Here is a 24649-nt window from a genome sequence, read left to right on the forward strand (position 1 = left end):
AAAAAAAAAAAAAAAAAAAAAAAAAAAAAAGAATGGCTTCCACCAAAAGTTACCTGTTAATAACCTCTCCTCATTGTACAAACAGGTAACAGGCAGATTTATTTCCAGTACTAGTGAAATTGAAGCAGAAGAACTACAAGTTCCAAGCCAGTCAGGACACATAGGAAGACAATATATTTGATACTTGATCAGAAAATACTAGCATTGTTTACACATTTGTTTTAAAAATACAGTTCCATTCTAAAAACAATTATAATAAAAAAAACAAATATCAGCAAATTCTTTTCCACTTTAAAGTTATAGGTACTTAAATACACTGAAATTTTACCCGAGTTCTGGCACACTGGCAATGACTCATTGTATAAACTACAGGCCCTGTACACCTCGTCCACAACTGCCAGTGGGATACATGCTGGGGAACCACCAAATCATCAACCCAAGGACTTATTTTCACTTTTCTTTGGTGTATACAACACAGAATAATTTTGGGAAAAAGCTGAGAATACTGATCATAGGTAATGAACACATGAGGTTCATCTATTCTCTGTATTCATTATATGCTTGAGCCCTTACAAATGAGGGGAAAAGGACCCCAACAACACTGCAAAATACAAATGTCAACGAAATAGTTTTTTTAAGGCTCTTAAATTGTTAGGCTCAAGCCAAGCCATGATGGCACACACCTTTAATCTCACCACTTGGGAGGAAAAAACAGGTGGATCTCTGTGAATTCAAGGTCAGCCTGGTCTACAGAAATGAGTTCCAGGACTGCCAGGGCTATGCTATGCAAAAAAACCAAACCAAAAACAAAACCCAGTAACAACAACAAAAAGGTGCTAGGTTCATTAATACCTCATTTATTGCTATCTGTCCTTCTAAATGCTTTTAAACTTCATAGGATTCTAAAACATCGCTAAAGAAGATGAGACAGATGAAGCAGATTTCAGGACAGATAAATAAAGCCCTGTGCTAGAAGCCTGCAGGTGAAGTTAATCACACTGTTTCTCGGGGCCTCATTACCGGATAGCCATCCACAGCCAGAAGCAGGGGTTTGGAGGGGAAAACATGGATCTGACTTCAGCCTCCACCACTGCTTGTTGGATGGAACTCATGACTGCTCTCTTTCTTTCCAAGGCAGCATATTCTGGGCACATAACTGCTACACGATCAGGCTATTATTTATAGACAAAAGCAGAAACAATGTAGCAGCATGGCTGTAGATATCATTAAATAAGGCAGTATTTAGTTAGTGGTTCTGAGCAACTGCTGTTCCAGAGAACCTGGGTTTCATCCCCAGCACCCACATATCAGCTCACAACCCACATGGGAGCATACAAGCATCCCTAACTCCAGGTTCTAGACCCAGTGCCCTCTTCTGGCTCGCTCAGGCATTGCATACATGTGGTATAGACATGTAGGCAAAACACCCATACAAATTTTAAAAAATGTAATAAGACAAACTGTTTAGTTTCTGCTTAGAAAACTGAAGGGTTTGGCACCAAGGTGCAAATTCTATAAACTGACTAGTCCCGCTGACTAGGAATGACCAGCATAGCTGATTCAAACAGCTCTGACCAATGCGACAGATTGCTACAGAAGGTGAGTTTAGATTTTTCACATCAGTTCTTTTTGCCCTTTTGTTTTCAAAGAAAAAAATCTCTATGTAGCCCCAACTGTTCTGGAATTTGCTATGTAGACCAGGCTGGCCTTGAACTTACAGAGATCTGCCTGCCTCTGCCTCCTGAGTGTACCACCATGCCCAACTCACGTTAAATTAATTTAAACTTATACCTTCCTTTTCTGCTAGGGTTAAGAAAGCCTGCAAAAGACCAGTGCTTTCTTCCTTCAGAAAAACCAAAACAAAACAAAACATTTCCTTAAAATTCCATTTGTTTCTCTTTATCATGGCAGATATCTCCCCAAGCACTGACGGGACAATTTGGAAGAGTTTACATATGTTAAAACCATCTTCAACATAACCACAGACGTTCAGTGTAATCTCTGCCTGAGCTATGATGCTGATTTCCATGTCAGTCACTAGAAGATGGTGGTTTATAGGGCAAACATGGAAACTGCACCAGGATATACTATGCCCTGTAACAGACACAGAAGGCCTGGAATCAAGTTTGGAAATGTGACTGTGAACCCCCAGGTGCATGGTAAAATGCTTCTGCCACACCGTGATACTCAAAACAGGAAATGGAACACACGGAAGACAGACACACAAATTCACTATGTGAAGTCACATGGGATGCTAACATGGGGCTCAAAAATCAAAGAAATAAAATGTACATGACTGGTGGAAAAAGACTGACTTTTGATCCTTCTCCAAGTTCTAGCTTCATCCTACTTGTTTCAGATGTCATTTTATGTGCCTGCAGAGATGCTCTCTCCTCAGCAGGCAAGTCAACCCTGGCTTCTCTGCCAAGTAGGCACCAGTAACAGAATCTCTGTCATGAGAATTCAGCGATATTAGGTCATTCTGTTTGTTACTCTGAAAATGTTTTTGGCAGCCCACCTGATACTTCGCTCCTCTCCAAGAGGTACTCGGGGCATTTCTGTCTCATGAAGAGTGCCCCTTATCAGGAAAGGCCGGCCAGCAAAGATCAACTTTCCACATCTCCTTGTCTGATATTGGCCTGTATACTTATTGCTCCTACAAGCAGTGAAGGAGTGCAAATGACAGGCTCTTAGCGAACTCCAGACTCTTCCTTAAGGTACTTAAGGTGGGCTGAAAACCTTACAGCATTTTAAACAGGAAAGGATGAAAACAAAATCAAAGCAACAATAAGGCCAGGGCTGTAACTCAGTGGAGAATGCTTCGTTAGCACTAAATAAAAACAAATGAATAAGGAAGCCACGGTGAAGTCCGACTGTAAGGAAAAGGAAAAGAGAACAAGGGGCCAGACAGCTAGCTGGTCAGTATTAGCTCAGAAGTAAGAACATCCCAGACCAGCTGTAAATGGTGAGCACTGAGGAACACAAATACTGCCTCTAAAAGGCTGGAGGGATGGCAGAAGAAGACATGGCAGCACCTCAGTCAGTCACAAGAACCATGAGAACAATCAACACTCATGACCCTGCTGCAGCAATTACTGTTTCTTTTGCTTACTGTTTTCTTCTTTTAAGGGGGAAGGGAAAGGTCACCTTACTTTGCTGATATGCTCCGGGGCTTGGTCTGGAGTGCTACTGAATTCTCCACCAATCTGGAGGTCACTGACACAGCAAATTGAATCCCGCAGTTCAGTTAGCTTCTGACTGCCCAGTACCAACACTGTCTGGTATGGCTTGTGTTCTTTGTGCTGAAGTCAAACAGTAATTAAGTGTCCATTATAAAATCCAGATAACCACAAATCCCACCAAGACCTCATCTAAATCAAGTTACTACTTCCCCCCACTTGAAACAGGGTTTCCCTGTGTAGCCCTGGGTGTCCTTGAACTCAGAGAGTGACCTGCCTTTCCCTGAGTACTGGGATTAAAGGTATGTGCACATCAGGTGTGATTTTCTTTATTTAACCTACCCCGTTAGGCTGGACAAGGTTCTGTAGTCAGCACTTGCCTAGTATGCACAAGCTTCTGAGTTTGATTTATAGTACTGAAAACAAATCACATTCATAAGTTGGCATTCTGTATTTTCTTAGTTCCTGTATTTGTATATTTCATATCCATTAATTAGAAGACCAACGTACCAAAGTTGGCTTAGTGGTAAAGTATATATCTACCATGCACAAGGTGCTGGGTATAATTTTTGGTTTTTTTAAGACAGGGTCTCTCTGTAGCTTTGGAGCCTGTCCTGGAACTCACTCTGTAGACCAGGCTGGCCTCGAACTCACAGGGATCCAACTGCCTCTGCCTCCCGCGTGCTGGGATTAAAGGCGTGTACCACCACTACCCAGGGGAATATTTCTTATTAAAACAAATACACCCTGTCAGTCCTAAAAAGTAAGATGTCAGACTGTGTATGCTAACATTTATTTTGAAACCTGAGTTAGAACTCAAATAATTAAATACCTTGTTAAAAGTTCCTTTTAGGGACTAGTGGTATCCCCATGGTAAAGTGCTTGCTTAGTATGCTTGCGGGCCTAGGTTCTACCCCTAATACTCAAACAAAACCGGGTTTCACTACTGACCTTATTAAATATAACAGGGTATAAGATGTTCACAGATAAGATGAGCTCCCCTTCTTCGATCATGTCTTCTGGATTTTTAGGTTTTTTCCCAAGTGCATGAGATTCCTGAAGAAAGAAAACAAGACCTTGATTGAAATCAGTCATCGTAACTCAGCTAAGAGACAATGCAATGCAGAACCCCTAGCGAGGGCTCCAGTCAGCCTTGGGTTTGATGGCCAATTCCTAGTGAGGAATGGTTTGTCTCCTTATGCTCAGCTTCACCTATTGTAATAACAGAATACTTTTTACAGACTGTTTCTTGGGAATGGGCACATAAAACATGTAAGAAGACATTTGGTGTTATATGCTTAACAACCAATGATAAACAGGAATGTTGGCCAATTGCTGTTCTGAAAGGCATTTCTCATCACTACTCCTTGTTTACAGCCTTTAATATGCTTATAAAATCAGTTTTAAGAGAAAGCTTGAGGTTCAGCAATCTACTCAGGATTGCAAATATATATGATCTTTAATATACCATATTGTTTTATATGTGCTTAATAATTATAAGGGGCCACTAAAGTACAACAGTTTTGTTTTAAAAATTACTGAGAAGAGCTGGACGCTGGTGGCGCACGCCTTTAATCCCAGCACTCGGGAGGCAAAGACAGGTGGATCTCTGTGAGTTCGAGGCCAGCCTGTTCTACAAGAGCTAGTTCCAGGACAGGCTCCAAAGCTACAGAGAAACCCTGTCTTGAAAAACCAAAAGAAAAAAAATTAGTGTGAATCAGGGCTTGGTGATTAAGATCAGTGAGTGCTCTGCCGAGGTCCCAGGTTTAGGCTCCAGCATCCACACTGGTAGACAACACCTGTAACTGCAGTTCTAGGGGGTCTGATGCGCTCTTTTGCCTTCTGTATGTGGTGTTACATTTGTACATGTAGGTATGCAAACATACACATAAACTAATAAATATTTGTGTTTTTAAGAAGTGGAAGTGATGTCATGCAGAGTAGGAAGTCCTCTCTACAGAAGGAGCCCTAGGCTGAGAAGATAAAATGGAATATATTACTTTGGAAGTCTGGAAAGTGATTCCCATATGCAGGAGTGTTTGGAGAAGCTGATTGTATTCTGCAAATAAGCAGTATATGCAAACCAATACTTCTCACTATTCCCTCCACCCCCTGCAGATGTGAGATAGCAGCTCCTAAACAACAGGAGGGCAGCGCCAGGGCAGACAAGCAGAGACCCTGTCCTTACAATGTAGGGTTGTGTTTGGTGCGCTGGCCTTGACTGGCCCTGTAGACAGTACCGGGCAGAGCCACCTACTGGGATATTTACATAACCTTTCTTATAGGTTTTTTTTTTAATTTTAATTTTTGAAGCCAGACATTTAGGTCACTGATAAACACAGAGGTAACTGAATAGAATTATCACAAAGCAAAACAGTCTGGAAAGAGCATAACAATAATGTTTAGTTTTCAACAAAAACTCAGGCATGGAACAGGAAAATATGGCTCATTTACAGGAAAGTAGGAATTTTATATTAACTGACCTCAAGGAAACTAGTTAAAGAGTAATTTAAACCCAGCGCTCAAGAGGCAGAGGCAGGCAGATTCTGTACATTCTCTCTGACATCTCTCTGCCCAGCATGTTCTACAAAGTGACTTCCAGGACAGCCAGAGCTACACAGCATCTTGAAAAAAATTAAAGGTAATTAATGAGGTCTGGCAGATGGCTCAGCAGGTAAAGAGTCTGTTGCCTGGCAACCTGAGTTCGTGATCTTAGCAACCCTTCCAGGGAAGAAGAGAACTGTGTCCTCTAAGTTGTCCTCTGACCACATAATGCTGCGGCAGGTGTATAGACATGGTGTGTGTACCTCCTGCCCAACAGTCTCACGCATCTCTCTGAATACAATGAAAAAAAAAATGTTTTAATGACTCACATATAAATAAAAGTCTATTGAATAAAAGCAAATAAAATAAGATGCTAAGCCAGCTGCCATAAAAACCAAATACTTAACTACAGGAAATCAGGTTCCTCAACTGTTTCAACAGCAGATTTCTCATCAGAAAAGACAAGAAACAAGTCAGATGACACACTTCAAACCATGAAAGAAAACAGTCACCCAGAATTCTGTATCTACCAAAACTATTAGTGATGAAGGGAAGACGCAGACGCTGATGTACACAGCAGCAGACCTTCAGACTGCAGTGAAAAGGCAGTGGCTTGGAGCCATACACGGTAACCACCGACAAGGTATTTTCAATAAAGGCAGAAAAGGAGGGAGGTGGGCATCAAACAGATATACAACAAAAATTAGTATCTAAAGTAAGGAAATAATGAAATAACATAGGAACAAAGGACAACCAAAGACCTGAATAACAGAAGCTCTTTTCTTTCCCCGCTTCGAGACAGGGTTTCTCTATATAACAGCCTTGGCTGTTCTGGAACTCTGTGAGGCTGGCCTCGGAACTCACAGAGATCCACCTGCTTCTGCCTCCCAAGTGCTGGGATTAAAGGTGTGCGTCACCACTGCCCGGCTAGAAGCCCTTTTTTACCAGTAACCAGTGTAGCTGTAAATGGATGCTCCTATTGAAAGGGCAGGCTGACAGACTGGATTGCAAAAACTTTATTCAGCTGTATATTGTTTACAGGAGACTCATTTTAGATACTACGATAGAAACATGTTGAAAGTAACAGGGTAGAAGATAGTCCAGGCAATCATAAAAAAAGAAAACTGTTGGAAGCATCAGGCTGTGGTGGCGCACGCCTTTAATCCCAGCACTCAAGAGGCAGAGACAGGTGGATCTCTGTGAGTTCGAGGCCAGCCTGGTCTACAAGAGCTAGTTCCAGGGAAGGCTCCAAAGTCACAGAGAAACCCTGCCTCGAAAAACCAAAAAACTGTTGGAAGTTGTTTTGCTGTCTCTGTTAATCTTAAACAAGGTTTAAGAGAGATTATGAGACGGTATTACATGTTGATAAAAGGTGCTATACAGTACTGAGACACATAATTACAAAGAGCAAAAGGATCCTAAAATATATGCGAAAAAACTGATAAGTTTTAAAAAAAGAACCAAATGATTCTGGACTTTGATATTTTTCTTACAATAATGAACTCAGACAAGAATTCATTAGGCAGTGGAAGAACGAACTGAACACAAAAACAAAGACAAAAATTGCAGGACTCTTCAGCCAGCAGTAGCCTTCTCGGGTGCACATGAACCATTCTAGACTTAAGGAACTAAAACCATACAGAGTAGTTCTGACCACAATTCGATAACCCTAGACATTAATAATAGGGAAAACTGAAAATCCCAAATGCTCGACAGTCTTAGAAATTCAACAGTACAGCCATGCACAGTGCTGTATGCCGTTACCCCAGCAATGTGGGGACAGGGATGACTGGGACAGGAAGGTTTTAAAGTCTGAAGCCAGCCTGGGCTATACAGGAAGACCCTTCTCAAAAACAAATCAATGGGCTGAAGAGGCAATTCAGAGGTTAAGCGTATGTACTGCTCTTGCAGAGGACCTGAGTTTGGGTTGCAGCATCCATGTAGGGCAGCTCAAACTGCCCATGAATCTAGCTTCAGGGGATTCAAAGCCCTCTTCTGGCATCCATGGGCACTGCAGGCATGTTCATAAATTCCCACTCCGGCACACAAATATACACAATATTAAAACAAAACAAAACCCATTTATAAGCCAACCATAGGAAAAGGTACACAAGGGAAGATAGTGAAGGGCAGCATACTGGATACTCTTAAGAGAAGCTTGTACATGGAGGACAACCTTAAACATTTATCTTTTTCATCATATGTGACCAAATTAAGATGGTATTCTAGTGAGATATCCTATCCCTAGCACTGGGGATCTGAGCCTTGGCCTGACATTTCAGGCTAGCACTCAGCCTAGACCCAATCCATCCATCTCTATTCACTTCCTGACTGCTCACAAAAGGGACCACCTAGTGTTTCCTGCTTCCTAGAAATAAATTAGAAAAGGATGGAAGGAGGGAGTGAAGGAGGAGGAGAGGGAGAGAGGGCATGTTTACACCACCAAATTAGCCACAGAAACTCATCTTGTCACCCTTTTCTGAAGTTTGTTTCTAAAGTATCTTCATCATGTTTTATATTAGCCAGTGCTAGAGAAACCTTGACTAGCTTCTGTGTAACACTTATAATTTTATATTATTTTGAGTGCCAGTGGAGTAGCACACACCTTTGATCCCAGGACCAAAGGCAGAGGTGGGCAGATCTCTCAGCCCGCTCTACATAGTAAGTTCTAGGCTAGCCAGAGCTACACAGTTGAGACCCTGAGGTCTCAACAAAACAAAAGCAAACACAGACAAACAATTTAAAAATTATGCTTTTAGGAGACAAGGGTGCTCTGTACCATACCCCTACCTGGCTGCAGTCTGTGGGCTGGTTTGTACTACTATGTATGAAAGAATGAAGTTGGCCTTTTTTACATCACATATTAAAACTAATTCAAAATGGGGCTGGAGAGATGGTTCAGCAGTTAAGAGCATTTCTTTTTTAAGAGAACCTGGGTTTGGTTTCCAGTATCCACATAGGGTTCACAACCATCTTTAACTATGGTTCCAAGGGATTTAGCACCCTCTCTGGCCTCCAAGGGCATCAGACACACGGGTGCTGGACAGACCTACATGCAGGCATAATCCCCAAACATAAAATAGCTTTCTTTTTATGTTAAAAAAAATCAAAATGAATCAAAGTTTTAAAACCTGAAAACATCAGAAGAGTGAAACTAACAAGACAATATATTCTAATTGGTAAAGAATTAGAATAGCCCAGTCTGACCTTGAACTCATGATCCTCCTGTCTCCACCTCCTTCAGCAAATCCTACCGAAGTGCCTTTAATCCCAGCACTGGGGAGGCAAAGACAAGACTCTGTGAGTTCAAAGTCAGCCTGATCTACAGAGTGAGTTCAAGTACAGACTCCAAAGCTACAGAGAAATCCAGTCTCAAAAAACAAAAACAACAAAAAAAAAGAAATTAGAATTTAGAATAGATGTTTTTCAAAGAAAATATACAAATGACCAATAATTATATAAAAATGCTTACCATCATTAACCATTAGGAAAGGACAAATCAAAAATAAAATTTTAAAATAAGATAGGTCTCTGCTAAGGTGGTTATTCTTAACAATGTATGAATTGAAAAGGATCTGAAGAAACTAAGCTTAATGAATTACTAGTAGGTACAAAATGCACCTTTTTATGGGAGACAATAGAACTAATGCAGAATTATCACATGTCTATAAAATTTTAAGCAATCACTATAGTGCCTAGCAACTCCACCCCAGCTGTATCATGAAAAGAACTGAAAACAGAACTCAAACACTTCCTTATACTTCAGTATTATTCACAATAACCGAAAGGTGGGAACAAGCTAAAAGCTAACAGCGCACTAACCAACAGAATGTGGTGCATCCATGTAACAAAAGATTTCATTTGGCCAGAGAAAGAAAGAAGTTCTAACATATGCGACAACATGGAGGAAACTTTAAACTTTATGCTAAACAAACCACACAGAAAGAAAAAGATCATGTAATTCCACGTATGTGAATATGTACATAGAATAGCAATTTCATACAGACCAGGGTTACCAATGAAAGGACACTAAGTCATTTCTTACTGGCTACAGAAAATGTCTGGTCCTGGAAGTGATGATCAGTAAGCATCTTTGTGAAGCCCCCCCCCCCCCCCCCCCCCCCCCCCCCCCCCCNCCCCCCCCCCCCCCCCCCCCGGATTTTCAAGACAGGGGTTTTCTTGCTGTTCTGGGACTTGCTCTGTAGACCATGCTGGCCTCGAACTTACAAAGATCCACCTGCCTCTGCCTCCCAAATGCTGGGATTAAAAGTGTAAACCACCACATCTGGCTAGTCTTTGTTACTTTTTGATTGTTTTTTGAGACAGGGTCTTACTGTGTGGTCTTGGTTAGCATAGAACTTGCTACAGACACCAGGCTTGACCTCAAACTCAGTCACTTTCACTTTGTCTTAGAGTTTCACACAGGAAGCAATAGATTAAGTCTATAGTTTTAAAAGCTGAGTGTGCTGGTACAAGCCTTCAATACCGGCACTTAGGAGATAGAGGCAGGTTAATCTTTGAGAGTTCAAGGTTAGCCTCATCTACAGGAATCTGCTCCCGTTCCAAAACAATATGGTTAAAGTAAAATTAGGAGCAGAACAAAAGGTTCCAGGAACAGAGTGGTAAACAGGCATAAACTTGGCCGGATACTGACAGTAAGAACAAACTAAAGCAGAAGTCAGAGAGGTAGAGTCAAAGTGAGGTCCTTTCAGCTCCATGGGGACGCTCTCCAATTAGCTCTTGGTGACTAACAGTCAGTGACATTCTCAGCTTACTGTCTTAGAGCAGAGAAGGGTGGAAAGGTGAGACTTACCATTTCATAAGCAAATGTTTCTTGTCTACAGGCGCGATCTATTATGATGTTCTCTTCTCGATAGTCCAAGAGCCCCTTCCTAACACTGACACGGACACATGAAAACAAAAGTCAACACGCTTTCCTGAACATTTAAAATATCTTTTAAAAAAAGATTTTTATTTTATTTGTGTGTTTCCATGCATGTATGTCTGTGCACATGTGCACCTGGTGCCCACAGAGGACAGAAGAGGACATCAGATTCCTTGGAACTGGAATTACAGATTTGTGAGCTCCTATGTAGGTACTAGGAATGGAACTCAGGTTTTCTGGAGGAGCAGCAAGTGTTTCTAACAACTGAGCAATCTCTAGGCCTTTTTTTTATTGTTGTTTTAGCAGGGATAAGAATCAAACCCAAAGTTTCACATACACAATGCAAGCACTGTACTACCGAGTCACACTAACCAGCTCCAATCTTAATATTTTAGACTACTTTTAGACTTGAATTACAAAAATAGCACAAGACTATCTCCCTTATGTCTCTCCCCACAGCTTCCTCCTTCCAGTATCTTCTGGGATCACAAAATCACAAACAGGAATTAGGCTCAGCACAATGATTATTAGCTGCAGATGGTTTCCAGATTGCACGCAACCTTTAATTTAGGGCTGGCTTTTTCCTCCCCTGTTCCAGACTCCTATCTAGGATCCTACATGATGTTTTTTCTTTCACCCTTTAAGCCTGTTCGTTTCTCAGTCTCTCCTCATCTTCATGATTCTGACACTGCGGAAGAGTGCCAGTGAGTCAGTTTACACAATGCCCTTTAATTTAGGTGACTACAGTTTCCTTGAACTGGAGTAAACAGCATCTTGTCAAGAACATTGCAAGACTGATGGCGCTATTCTTGGGGCAGCCCAGTCCAAGCGTCCGGTACTAACATATAGCGTTACTAATAATGCTCGCGTCAATTCTGCCTGCTCAGTGCCCCACAGAACAGTCCTTATTTCCTGAGCAACAGGTAGAGATTTGGAGAGGTTCTTTGAGACCATGCAATGCTGCTTCTTTATGCACTCATCTCACCGCCCCCAACATTATTTACTGTGGCACATACCTAATGATTTTCCCCCACTAGAATTCTACTGCAAACTAACATGGCTTTTCTTCACTCATTTTTTTTTTCTTTTTTAGGTTTTTCAAGACAGGGTTTCTCTGTAGCTTTGGATCTTGTCCTAGAACTAGCTCTAGTAGACCAGGCTGGCCTTGCACTCACAGAGATCTGCCTGCTTCTGTCTCCCAAATGCTGGGATTAAAGGCGAGCACCACCACCGCCCGGCTTCTTTGCTCACTTCTGCTAGTACAAACTCTACTCACACTCATTTTATTCCACGGGTTAAAAATCTAATATTATTTTGTTGCTCAAATTGTCCTAGCTTTGGTTATGAGGAGCCCCAAACCCTCAACAGGCTCTGGTCTTTTATTATTTTTGGTAGGGAAGGAAGATGTCTGTTCCTTAGTTTCTGGAAACATGGACATTCAAAACTCATGCTCTACTTTCCCTAGGCAAACCCTGGCATTAACTCTTCAGGAGCCCGAGTTCCTTTACTGGAGAGGAAATTTTTGTTTATTTTTAAACAAGGTTTCATGTAGCCCAGTCTGTTCTTGAACTCACTATCCAGCACGGGATGACCCTGAGCTCTGAGTCTCTTGCCTCCATCTTCCAGTCACTGGATTACAGATTACACCATCATGCCCAACTTGGGAGACAAATTTAGAAGCCAGTATCTAGATACTGTGTTTTGATTACTAGAGTTAGTGCTTCTACACCTTTTAGCTGAGACAGGCAAAATAATGTATGTCTGTTAACCCATGTATGGACAAGTAGCTATATTTCCTATGCCTTCGTTATGTATTAAAAAACCTAAGTTTACATATATACTTTTATGTGCATTTGGTACACACACACACTGTGTGTGTGTGTGTGTGTATATATATATATGTGTGTGTGTGTAAATGGAGGTCAAAGGTTGACATTGGATATCTTTATCATGTTCCTTTATTTTATTTTAATTAATTTACTTATTTATTGGAACAGGATCTTACTATATAGCCCTGCTAGCCTGGAACCTGTACATCATGATGGCCTTGAACTTGGAGATCTATCTGCCTCTACTATCTCAGTGCTAGAATTAAAGGCATACATTACCATATCTGGGTTCCCCTTATTATTTTTTAATTATCATTATTTTATGTATATGGATGTCTTGCCTACATGTCAGCCTGAGTGTCTCGTGCTCTTGGAAGCCAAAAGAGAACATCAAATTCCCTGGAAATGGAATTACAGATGTTTGTGAGCTACCATGTGGGTGCTGGGAATTGAACCCAGGTCTTCTAGAAAAACAGCCAGTATTCTTAACCCTTAAGTCACTTCTGTTGTACTGTTCTCAGGCTCCCCATGTCTCTGCTTGACTGCAGCAGGATTAGATGTGCATCACTACCTCTTCTACAGTAGGGGCTAGGAACATGATTCAGTTGTCATGCAAGCACTATCCTGACTCAAGGATAGCCAGCTCTCAAGTCTTCTACTTGGACACTCCAAACTCCCAAACCACAACTCATCATTGTGAGAAGGATGGCTCTGAGGACTGGCACCTGTTATGGGTTCAAGTCCAGTAATCACATCCAGTAATCAATCAGTTTCCAAACTGCTCCACTACAGTCTGTGTTAAGTACCAACAGGTGAGTAGTTCTTCCTTCAGCCGTACATCACCACCAGCATGCAGGCTCTGAGCCAGTTCTCTGTGTCCTCCTTAATGCTGTCATACATTTGCTAGTTTTTGTATCCTATTTTGGGCTTTTGTACTCATGTGTGTGTGTGTGTGTGTGTGTGTGTGTGTGTGTGTGCTCGCGCGCGCGTGTGTGCATGTAAGCCAAAGGACAGTCGTTGGTGTTTTTCTTCAGTAGCTATTCACTCTTTAAGTTTTATTTACTTATTTATTTTGGTTTTTCAAGACCGGGTTTCTCTATGTAACAGCCCTGGTACTGATTGTCCTGGAACTCCTTCAGTAGATCAGGCTGACCTCAAACTCAGAGATCCGCCTGCCTCTGCCTCCTAAGTGCTGGGATTAAAGGCTGTGCCACCACTGCCCGGCTTAATTTACTTTTTTTTGGTGGGGTCTCACTAGACCAGGGTAACCTTCCATTCATAGTCTGTCTGCTAGCCTCCTAAGTGTACGGTTACAGATGTGAGCTACCACATCCAGTCTGCAAAAGATTTGTAGTATCTTAAATACATATATCTAGGAGAGTATTTAACACACTGTGGGAAATCCACACGGTAGAATAAATAATGAAGCTATAATGAAGATTGAAATCAGTAACTTCCAAGACATAGTAATGAATGAAGACAGCAAAGCCACACAGCATATGGTAACCCTGGAAGAAAGGTTAGCTGGGTCCAGTCCATTGGTTCTTACCTACAAATAGACATGTTTCTACCTGTTCTGTAAGAACAAACCTTCACGTTTTGAATATTTTTCGTCTGCCAGCTGGCACTCATTAACTCTGTAAATAAGGACAGTGGAGAAACCCTGTATGTATGTAGCTCATGAGAGAGGTGCCAGCTCAGCAGTCCTGCGTGGACACAGCCTCCACCATGCCAGTGCTCAGCTCCCGCAGGGCACTGCAGTCCACAGCACCGAGGCCTGGAGGTCTTCCTTGCCGCCTTCCCTGCAGAGCTTTCCCTGGCACACTCAGGGTGGCGCTCCACCACAGTAAATCACTGCCCCCCAGGAAACACAGGCAGGCCCTTTCTCAAGGGTCCTACTCTTGGGGAAGAAAGGCCCTCCTCCGACATCTCTCAGCCCGAAGTATAGGACATTCCTAACATCCGCTCTGCCATATACTCATATTTCCGTTATTGTTTCTCTCAAGGTGCCATTTCTCCAATCTTTCTTAACATTTTTTTGCTTGTTTTGTTTTTTAAACTGAAGGGTTTTCCGTATAGTCCAGCTGGTTTTGAAGTTGGAGTAATCTTCCTGCCTCCTGCGCCTACGTGCTGATATTACAGGCATATACTACTATGCCCAGCTTTGAAGCTAACAGTTCTTTAGATTAAGCTTTCTCCATTAAAGTGGCTGTTCTGCTTCTCCTCCTAATTGAACTCAGACTGCTAAAGGAGATAAATGTAAACCAACACTGTATGGAGAGGTTGGCTGTCTGCAAGGGGCCAGGGGTAGGAAGTGAGGGAATGGGAAAGCTTAGGGAGACCTGAAATGTGTGGCGTTCTTGACTCCGCATTGTTGTGGTTACATTTCTCCTCGCTGTTGTTATACCCTAGGGTAGTCAGGGCAAATCAGTGTTTCAGTTTTGTTTTGACTTTGGAACAGGAGGTCAAAGCCAGTGCCTTATGCATACTCTTGCAAGTGTTTGCTACCAAGTGCATCTTATTCTGGGATCTTTTGAGACAGGGTCTAATTTATAGTCTAAGCTTGCCTGGGACTTGGATTTCAGCATTTCAGCCAGGACTAGAAGGGGTTGTAACTGTGGTCCACATCCCCACATCACCTTTCTTAAAAATTTAAATGTAGTTTACATTTAAAATAGTTTATTGGCTCATATCTCTTCCCCTCATTTTCCCATGGAGTATTTTTGTCCTATACATGGCTCTTTGTAGTAAATACTTTTCTCCAAAGTCACAGGCTGTCTTTTCGTTTTTACAGTGCTTCTGCCATAAAAGCATTCTATCAGTTTCTTCTCACTGTCTGTGATGAGTCCCAGGTTTATTGCACTTATATCTATCTTAAATTGACCTATCAACAGTCACTTCCTGCAGTAAGTTCTCTTTGGAATCTCATTTCCTCCTAAATGTGTTTCTGTGATATTTGGGATCGGTTTAGAAGAGTCCCAATTTAATGGTGCTTTCCTGTCATTCTAGCGCAGTCTAGTTTGATTTTTGTTTTTACATTTATTTGTTTAGTGTGTGTGCAAGCAAGTGCGCTCTTGCTATGGTAGATGTACGGAGGTCACTGGAGGATTTATGAGGAGTAGGTTCTCTTTTTTTTTCTTTTAATTTATTTATTATGTATACAATGTTCTGTCTGCGTGTATGCCTGCCCGCCAGAAGCGAGCACTAGATCTCACAGATGGTTGTGAGCCACCATGTGGCTGCTGGGAATTGAACTCAGGACCTCTAGAAGAACAGCCAGTGCACTTAACCTCAGAGCCATCTCTCCAGCCCAGAGTAGGTTCTATTACTTCCATCCACAATATGGATTCCAGGAACTGAACTAAAGTTGTCAGGTTTGATGGGAAATGCCAATAATAGTGGCTCAAAATCTGCTTTTAAAATATTGTTTCTGAGCCGGGCAGTGGTGGCGCACGCCTTTAATCCCAGCACTCAGGAGGCAGAGGCAGGCGGATCTCTGGGAGTTCAAGGCCAGCCTGGTCTACAAGAGCTAGTTCCAGGACAGGCTCCAAAGCTACAGAGAAACCCTGTCTCGAAAAAACCAAAAATAAATAAATAAATAAATAAATAAAATAAAAATAAAATATCGTTTCTGGTTTGGGTCTTAGGATGACAGTTACAGACCTTCCAATTTTGTGGTTCTCTTTTTATTGTAGAACTTCTACAGTTTCTTTTAATCCTTTAAATGGTGCAAGATGGCTGGAGCAGTAAAGAGTGCTTTCTTGGCCACACCAGCGAGGGGGATGGGTAGATACAGCAGTTAAAATTGTTATGTGTGAAATGCAATAAAGGTGTTAAAGGCTTTGGGGAAGAGATTTTACCATTAGCATATGTAGTATTAACAATTTCCTCTCTGAGTTCATGAATTAAAACCCTTTGTTTTGCTGGGTTATTTAGCTTGTTATGTCAAGTTATTTAGCTTGTTATGATAAGGAGGATGGCACAGAGCAAGAATCCATTTCTGACACGTGTCCTCTTTCCCTCTCCAATGCCTGAGTGTGCCAAGAAGCTTCTTCATCAGAAAGTGATACAGGCCGGGTGGTGTGGCACACACCTTTAGTCCTAGCACTTGAAAGGCAGAGGCAGGAGGATCTCTGTGAGTTCAACGGCCTAGTCTACAGGACAGGCTCCAAAGCTACACAGAAAAACCCTGTCTCAAAAAAACTAAAGAAAAAAAGGAGGAGGAAGAGGAAAGGGAAATAGAATGGCAGAAAATTATAATTAAGGAATTTTAGATTTCTGTTCTTAAAATAGCCTGGAACAAGGCTGACCTTGACTTTCTGGCAATCCTCATTCCTCTGTCTCTCAAATATTGGGACTACAAATGTGAGCTGCCACTCTTGCTAGATTTTTGTTTTTATTTTTATGTTATTGACAGAAGAAAGTTTTAGGAAAAGATAAGCATAGAGATAGATTTAGGCTGTTTTGAAAAGTCGAACATTTTACAAGATTATTAAGATTAATTAGTGAGCCTGTCGGTGGCGTCTATACCTTTGACCTATTACAGAGAAACCGTCTTGAAAACCAAAACCAAACAAACAAACAAATGAACAACTGGTGCTTCTTTCTTTCCTTTCCTTCCTTCCTTCCTTCCTTCCTTCCTTCCTTCCTTCCTTCTTTCTTTCTTTCTTTCTTTCTTTCTTTCTAGACATCATATATCCATGGATGGCCTGGAACTCACTATTTAGACCAGGCTGGCCTCAAACTCACAGGGATTTGCCTGCCTCCCTCCGCCTCCCTGGGATTAAAGGTGTATGTCATCTTTCCTACAACTGGCTCTTTACCATGGGTATTTCAAGAAACACTATCTGAGTTATTTAGCTTGCATTCCGAAATCTAAATAGATTAAGTCTATATTAAATATAAGTACAAATTTGAATATGTATTATATATCAGAGATTTCGTGTTTATAAGGTTTTATTTTAGATGTAAAAATATCACTCTTGCCAGGCAGTCAGTGGTGGCGCACGCCTTTAATCCCAGCACTCAGGAGGCCGAGAAACAGGAGGATCTCTAAGTTTGAGGCCAGCCTGGGCTACAGAGTGAGTTCCAGGACAGGTTCCAAAGCTACACAGAGACACGCTGTCTTGAAAAACCAAGAAAAGAAAATCACCCTGATTATGCAAAATGGTACTTTTGGAGCTACAAACTGATGTACCAGTGGGAAAACTGTGCCCCAGACTCAAAAGGTTAAAGCAAGGGAGTCCAAATGTTTAAAAAACAAAAATCAGTCGTTGAACTCATGTAACCAAGGCTAGCCTCTAATTTGCATTAATCTTCCTGACTCAGCTTCCTAAATGATGGAATTGCAGTTATGAGCCAGGACACCAAACTCAGTGGTTGAATTTAAGTGGTGGGAATGTGGAGAATACTACACTTTCCAAAGAAAGACATTCCAAAAATGTTCAGTTAAATAGCAGAAAGCCAAACAGGGTAGTTTAGTGATAGGTCGTGCTTCGCCCCAGCACCAAAACAAATAGTTTATGACAAAACAAAATCATACCATAAAGTCACCAGATCAGTGTTCTCGGGGATGACTTCCGGGTCTTCATCTTCTTCGAGGCATCTCAGTTTATCAAGGCTTAGAAAGAGGGAGGGGTCAGGAGAAGGAGAAAGGAAAAGCAACATTTTATGATCAGCCGTGCATTTTTCAACAGCGGGTCAGAGCTTGTCCTAAATACATCACTAAATAATTAAGAAGTCTTATGAAATCCAGCAGGCGGCTCAAAGGAGGCCAGAATTCAAGACAATGGTTTCTGTGCCAATGTTATATTGAAAGGATGGATATGAGAACAGTTAGTACTGTCAAATGGAGAACCATTACAAAGAAGTTTTATATTTCTACCCCCAGGTAGTTTTGGGAGAAATTTAAGTAATAACATATTAACGAGTACCACTAGAGATTACGGTTAATTCGGGCTTCAGCACTGCTCTGATTAAGTCTTCCCCAGCCTCACGTACTTCCATTGTCCAAATGTCAATGATATATACCGCGGGTACTCCAACAAGCGTTTTCAAGATCAAAGAATAGCAAAGTCTTTTATGCAATTGTCGTGTCCCGTTACTGAATCTATCCTCATAAACTGTACTTTTGGACCCCAGCACCTCTTCTCCTTCCGGAAAGGGTTTGGGGGTGGGGGTGGGGGGAGAGAGTGAAGGTTAAACCACTGTCCCTCGCCCGGAAGAGTCCCCGGGGAGCGCAGGGACGAGGCTGCACCCTGCCGTGCCCACGCTGAGCGCCGAGGCCGCGCACTCACCCGCACACGACCCTCAGCTCTGCCGCCGCCTCCAGACTGCAGCCCAGATCACGGGCCACCGCAGCATCCTCCAAGCTGTTGTCCGACGACCCTCGGTCCGCAGGCTGCCCGGCTGCCTGCGGCTCGCTCAGCGACAAATCCCGGGCCCCGAGCCGGCCGCGCCACAGCTCCCCAAAGGCGCCCACGTGGAACGCCCGGGTGTGCAGCTCCGGAAGCTCGTACTCTGGGAAGCTGCCGTGGCTCGCACTAGGAACTGGGTGCTGCAAACAACTCGCACCGCCGCCCTGCGGGTTCTCCGCCATGTCAACCGCGATCCCTTCCGGCAAATCTGACGAGCGAGTGTCGCGGGGCGTGACGGGATTTGTAGTTGCGCGCGGCTCCCGGGCGGCGGACAGTTGCGCAAGTCAGGCCTCAGAAACTACATTTCCCGGCAGGGCGCGGCCACCGCCTGGGCGCGGCTCGGTCGCTGGGGGCAGGGCTGGGTGTATTGTTCTCTGGGTTTGTCTGAGGGCGGCGGCTTTTGGTGTGTGCCAGGCGGAGCTGAGGGATTGCTGAGACCAACAGTTACCTAAAGACTCTATCACTTTCCTCAGCCCTAGGTTGTGGGGGCACTTTTGTCCACTGGTGTTGGGAGCTGTGCTGCTACCCCCCTGTCCTAGAGCGAGAGAGTCCTGGAGGGCAAGGACCAGGGGCACTGAGACCGGTTCGATCAGAACCTTTCGAAAGGCCCCGTGGGCATTTGTATGTGTGCCTTGCTGTAAACATACAGAATAACGCGCGCTCATGGAACGCGGCTCTGCATCGCACACAGTTCATTCTTAGCCATGGTGTTATTTTAAAAACTTGCCACTTTTCCAGGGAGAGAGAGGGTCGTATGTGACTGTTAAAGGGATTAACGAATAAACTAGCAAATGGAAGTAGCTTGAAACTCAGTGGGTTTAGATACACAAGAAGCTGTTTTCATCTCTCAGGTGGTCCAAAGATCAAAACAGGGCGTGCACTACAAGCCCTGGCTTGTATGGTTGTCATGTGAGACATACTGTATAATTCACCCATTTAAGCTATTCTTTCTGTGAGTGTGAGGATATTCAGTTGAGCAACGATTAGTTTGAGCGGTTTACCACTCACAAGAAGAAAGTTAGTTGTATTTAACTGATTCCCAATCCTTCCCATTTCAGCCAACAACTTAGAGACTGTGCCGTCTGTAAAGTTTTGGTATCTGGGCTTTTGAAAACAGGATCTCACTATGTAAACCAGGCTATCCTTGAATTTACAGGGATCCACCTGCCTCTGCCTTCAGAATCCTGGAATTAAAGGTGTTTCCCACCACACCCAGCTTATTTTCTGTATTTAATATAAATATATATGATCGTTTGGGACTGGTTTCTGTAACTTTGCACAATAGCAAGTTTATAGCAAGTTTCGCTACTTTATTCCTTTTTTTGGTTGAATTAAATTGCAGTGCATAAACCGGGCGGTGGTGACGCACGCCTTTAATCCCAACACTTGGGAGGCAGAGGCAGGCGGATCTCTGTGAGTTCGAGACCAGCCCGGTCTACAAGAGCTAGTTCCAGGACAGGCTCCAAAACCACAGAGAAACCCTGTCTTGAAAAACCAAAAAAAAAAAAAAAAAATTGCAGTGCATAGATATTACAGGTTTTATGTATTGGAACTGTCATTGGATGAGCTGGGATGTAGCTCAACTGAATAGAATATTTAGCTCACATGCATGAAGCCATGGGCTCAGTCCTTGACACCACATAAACCCAGTGTGATAGCACACACCCATAAGCTCAGCACTTGCAGGGTGGAGGCAGGAGGATCAGAAGTTCAAGATCACCTATAGGGAATTGGAAACAAGCCTGATATACATGAAACCCTGTCCCCAAAGCAACAAGGAGGTATGGAGAGGTGGCTAAGGAGCTCTGGGTGCTCTTCAAGAGGACGATGGTTCAGGTCCCAGCACCCACAAGGCAGGTCTCAACTGTCTGTAACTATAGTTACTGGGTATCTGATGGCCTCTTCTGGCCTCCTTGGGCACCAGGCATGCAAGTAGTGCACAGATAATACATACAGGCATAACATCCAGACACATTAAAAAGAAAAGGAAATTCCAAGTAAAAGTAATAGAAAACAAGTTCAATTAAAACAAGGGGGTAGAGAGATGGTTCAGCATTTAGAATACTTGCTGCTCTTTCAGAAGACCCTGGTTCAGTTCCTCGTACCCATGTTGAGCTCACAATCACTTGTAATTCCAGTTCCAGAAGATTCTGATGCTAATGTCCTCTTTTGGCTTTTGAAGGCACCAGGCACACACACAGTTAAGGAAAAATACTCATACACATAAATCTCAAAACAAAGCAAGAAACAAGAAAGAAATGTCATTGGGAGACTTTTTTTTTATATTTTTCAAAGTTCTGAAGGAGATGTATACAAGATTTCACACAAACACACTGCCACTTCTGGCTCTATAGTTAGGAGTGTATTTATGATAATTATAATGTAGGATTATCGTGAGGAGGACCCTACTTTCCTGTAGTCTTGAACCCCAAAAGCAGTTTCAGTGTTATCAGGGAAATTGGAGTCCCTTCTTTGGATGCGTAGTCTCATTAACAAAAGAATTCTTTTTAAAAAAGGAAGGCTTGGTAGCACATGCATTTAATCCCAGCACTTGGCAGACAGAGGCAGGTGGATCTCTATGAGTTTCAGGCTAGCCTGGTCTACATAGTGGGATCCTGTCTGAAATAAAATAAATAAATATTAAAATGGACCCAGAAGGAAGCTTGAGGATGGTTTTGTTAGAGTTTAATAAAGAAAACAACAACAACAGAGCAGGCAAACTGTACGTCTCAGCAGCTTCCAGAAGAATAAAGTGGAAAAGAGAGAGAAGAAAGCCGTGCCTTTTGAGTTAGACGTGGAGGTTGGACAAAGAGCAATATGGCAGAAGCTGGGGCATGGACTGCTTCAGGAGAGAAAGGCAAATGCCTAGAGCATCAGGGGAAATTGGTTGGAAGCGTCACTCCAGCCCCCCGGCATCCATTCTAAAATGTTTGAGTGGAACTTTCCATTCCAGGCCTCCTCTTCTTGGAGTTGCTACAGCCCAGACTCCACCTCCGAAAAACCCACCAAAGAGTGACCCTTCCCCAGGGAAGGTCAAGACCATTCCCACAGACTATTTAAACTGCCCCCTAGAGAACGAACACGTGGTCTGCCCTGTTCCTCTTTCCCCTGTCTGTGTTCTCCTGAAAGGCCTCCTAGGAGTGCTGGCATCCATTAAACCTGGGCTTTTTCTAATTTGTTTTAATTTGGTCTGATTTGGATTATTGCATCAGCAGAGAGGCTTATTGGGCTACAATCTTGAAGAATCCAGAGCAGGGAGAGAAAGTAGTAGACTAAACATGACCAGTAGACTGCTTGATCCATGAGGAGAGAGAGAGAGAGAGAGAGAGAGAGAGAGAGAGAGAGAGAGAGAGAGAGAGGGAGAGAGAGGGGGGGGGGGGGGGGGGGGGGGGGGGGGGGGGGGGGGGGGGGGGGGGGGGGGGGGGGGGGGGGGGGGGGGGAGGGAGGGAGACAGAGACAGAGACAGAGACAGAGACAGAGACAAGACAGAGAGACAGAGAGAGAAGGAGAGAGAGAGACAGAGAGAGAAGGAGAGAGAGACAGAGAGACAGAGAGAGACAGAGAGAGAGAGGAGAGGAGAGGATGCTGGCTATTTTTATATCAAGTTAACAAAAGCTAGAGTCATCAGAAGAGAGAACCTCAATAGGGAATGTTATGGTAAAAATGAAACACCACAGAGGTCTCCGAGTGCCTGCAGTGGGCAGCAGGCCACTGGGGCTGCGGTGGTAAAACACTGTGGTTCCCCAAGTGACCCGTGGGCCACGAGGGCCAGCAGGTTCCAGGTAGGGAGCTGTGAGGCAGATGAGAGACAGAGGTGTGCCACGCAGAGAAAGTGGGTATTTATTTAGTGGGTTATGGAGGGGAAAGGGGAGAATGGAGAAGAGGAGAAGAGGAGAGAGAGAGAGAGAGAGAGAGAGAGAGAGAGAGAGAGAGAGAGAGAGAAACAGAGAGAGAGAGAGAAACAGAGAGAGGGGGAAAGGAGAAGTGGGGAGAAAGGAGAGAGGCAGAAGCTGCCTCTTTGGGAGAGAGATGGAAAGGAAGAAACTCAGGCTGGAAGCAGAAGGAAGATCTGCTTGCCTCAGTGGGGGTGAGGGGAGAGAGTGGGAGGGGTTTGTCTCTTAAAGGGACAGGACAGACCATTACAGGGAAAATGCTTCCATAAGATCTGGCAGTAGGAAAGTCTGTAGGAACTTTTCTTAATTGGGGAGGGGAGCAAGTCAGTAAGCAGCAACTTTCCATGACTTCTGTATCAGCTTTTGCCTCCAGGTTCCTGCTCTGTTTGAATACCTGACCTGACTTCTTTTAGTGATGACCTGTGATATGGCAGAGTAGCCAAATAAACTTTTTACTCTCCAAGTTGCCTTGATCATGCTGTTGCATTGCAGCAAAAGCAATACTAAGACAGATGGGGATGCAATGGTCTGTCCTGTCCCTTTAAGAGACAAGCCCTGCCCACTCCCTCCTCCTCCACTGCTGAGGCAGGCAGATCTTCTGTCTGCTTCCAGTCTGAGCTCCCTTCCTTTCCATCCTTCTCCCAAAGAGATAGCTGCTGCCATGGCTCCTCTCCTCTCCCCTCTGTTTCTTTCCTTGTCCCCCTTATCCCTCCCTCTCCCCTTCCCTTCCATAACCCACTAAATAAATATCCAACCTCACTCTGCATGGCCTGCCTATCAGTCTCAGTCTCTCACCCACTGCATGGTTCCTTGCCTGGGACAGCTGTCTTCATGACCCACCATGGTCTTAGGACCCACTGTCTGCTGCAGCCATTTGGGGAACAGTGCCATAACGTTGGTGCTTGTGACTCGGCCAGGCTCTTCACGTTCCCTCCTGCCTGTGAGCAGGACTGCTGAGGACACATAGAACCCTGTGCTCTGGAACCAGGTTTCTTTACAACAGCTCTGCATTCTATCTGCCTGAATGCCAACCTCTATGCACACCAGTAGCTTCTGAGTCACCCAGACCAGAGCCAATCAGGCTTCAACACCCGCCTATATAGAGAGGACACTCTTCTACAGGCCCTGTGGTGTTTGTGTGCGTTTCCATGTTTTCAGCTATGGTATAAACCCTCAAACTATGCTCAGCCGGTGTCCCACCAGCTCTGCTTTTCCTCAAACTGTCCCTGCCACCACTACCGACAAAATTGGTTGGATCCACGAGGCAGCGGTTTTCAATTCCAGCCTTTGCTCCCTGCCACGGCTTGTGGCATGGCAGCTGGGCAACAGGGAGGATCACACCTCTAGGTCTCTCTTCCATACAACATGTGACTGCTGCCATTTTGACTGAGGTCAGGTGACCTTACTGCCATATTAAACTGAGGTCAGGTGACTTCACCACCATCTTAACTGAGACCCAGGTAGGGGACCAAGTTCCGCCATCTTTACTGAGGTATTCTCCCTGCCTGGTTTCCCGGTGCTGACTCTGTTACATGTGTTTTGTGTAGTGGCATGCCCTATCAAGAGCATCCACTTCACACAATTCCTGTTCACTGTGTGTGTGTGCATACATGTAGCTTAAATACACCTATGTTTACTGTTGAATGTTATAATTGTCTGCCCATTCTATCTCATTTCAGACTACAAAGCAATACATCTCATGTTTTAAATTGGTATGTAATTTTAAGTCTCTTACAAAAATACAATATATTTAATCTAACCCTGATTTAAAATATATTGAGCTGTTCTCTACTATTGTCAGTTCTGCTGTTAACCTTCTATTGCAAGCAATTTTTCTTCTTTCTGTCTTTTTATGAGTGTAAATCTTGCCTGCTAAGTTGAAAGTCAGTACACTCAAGCTCGG

At 43.5% G+C, this 24649-nt stretch overlaps 1 protein-coding gene across 1 annotated transcript in view; it reads right to left on the reverse strand.

Moving 5' to 3' along the window:
• The window catches only part of Snapc3 (small nuclear RNA activating complex polypeptide 3), a 75972-nt gene extending 56879 nt beyond the window's left edge, over positions 1 to 19093 (reverse strand). Inside the window, exons 1-5 of the mRNA XM_050157470.1 lie at positions 18734 to 19093; positions 17980 to 18057; positions 10537 to 10621; positions 4131 to 4235; positions 3148 to 3302 (exon numbers count right to left, since the gene is read on the reverse strand). Of these exons, the coding sequence (XP_050013427.1) occupies positions 3148 to 3302; positions 4131 to 4235; positions 10537 to 10621; positions 17980 to 18057; positions 18734 to 19035 (725 nt within the window). The 5' untranslated portion in view covers positions 19036 to 19093. The remainder of the gene's footprint in view (positions 1 to 3147; positions 3303 to 4130; positions 4236 to 10536; positions 10622 to 17979; positions 18058 to 18733) is intronic.
• Positions 19094 to 24649: the final 5556 nt, after the last annotated feature.

Source organism: Alexandromys fortis, unplaced genomic scaffold (assembly GCF_014885135.2).
Source record: "Alexandromys fortis isolate MF-2015 unplaced genomic scaffold, M_Fortis_MF-2015_v1.1 scaffold_64, whole genome shotgun sequence".
NCBI classification, from domain to species: domain Eukaryota; kingdom Metazoa; phylum Chordata; class Mammalia; order Rodentia; family Cricetidae; genus Alexandromys; species Alexandromys fortis.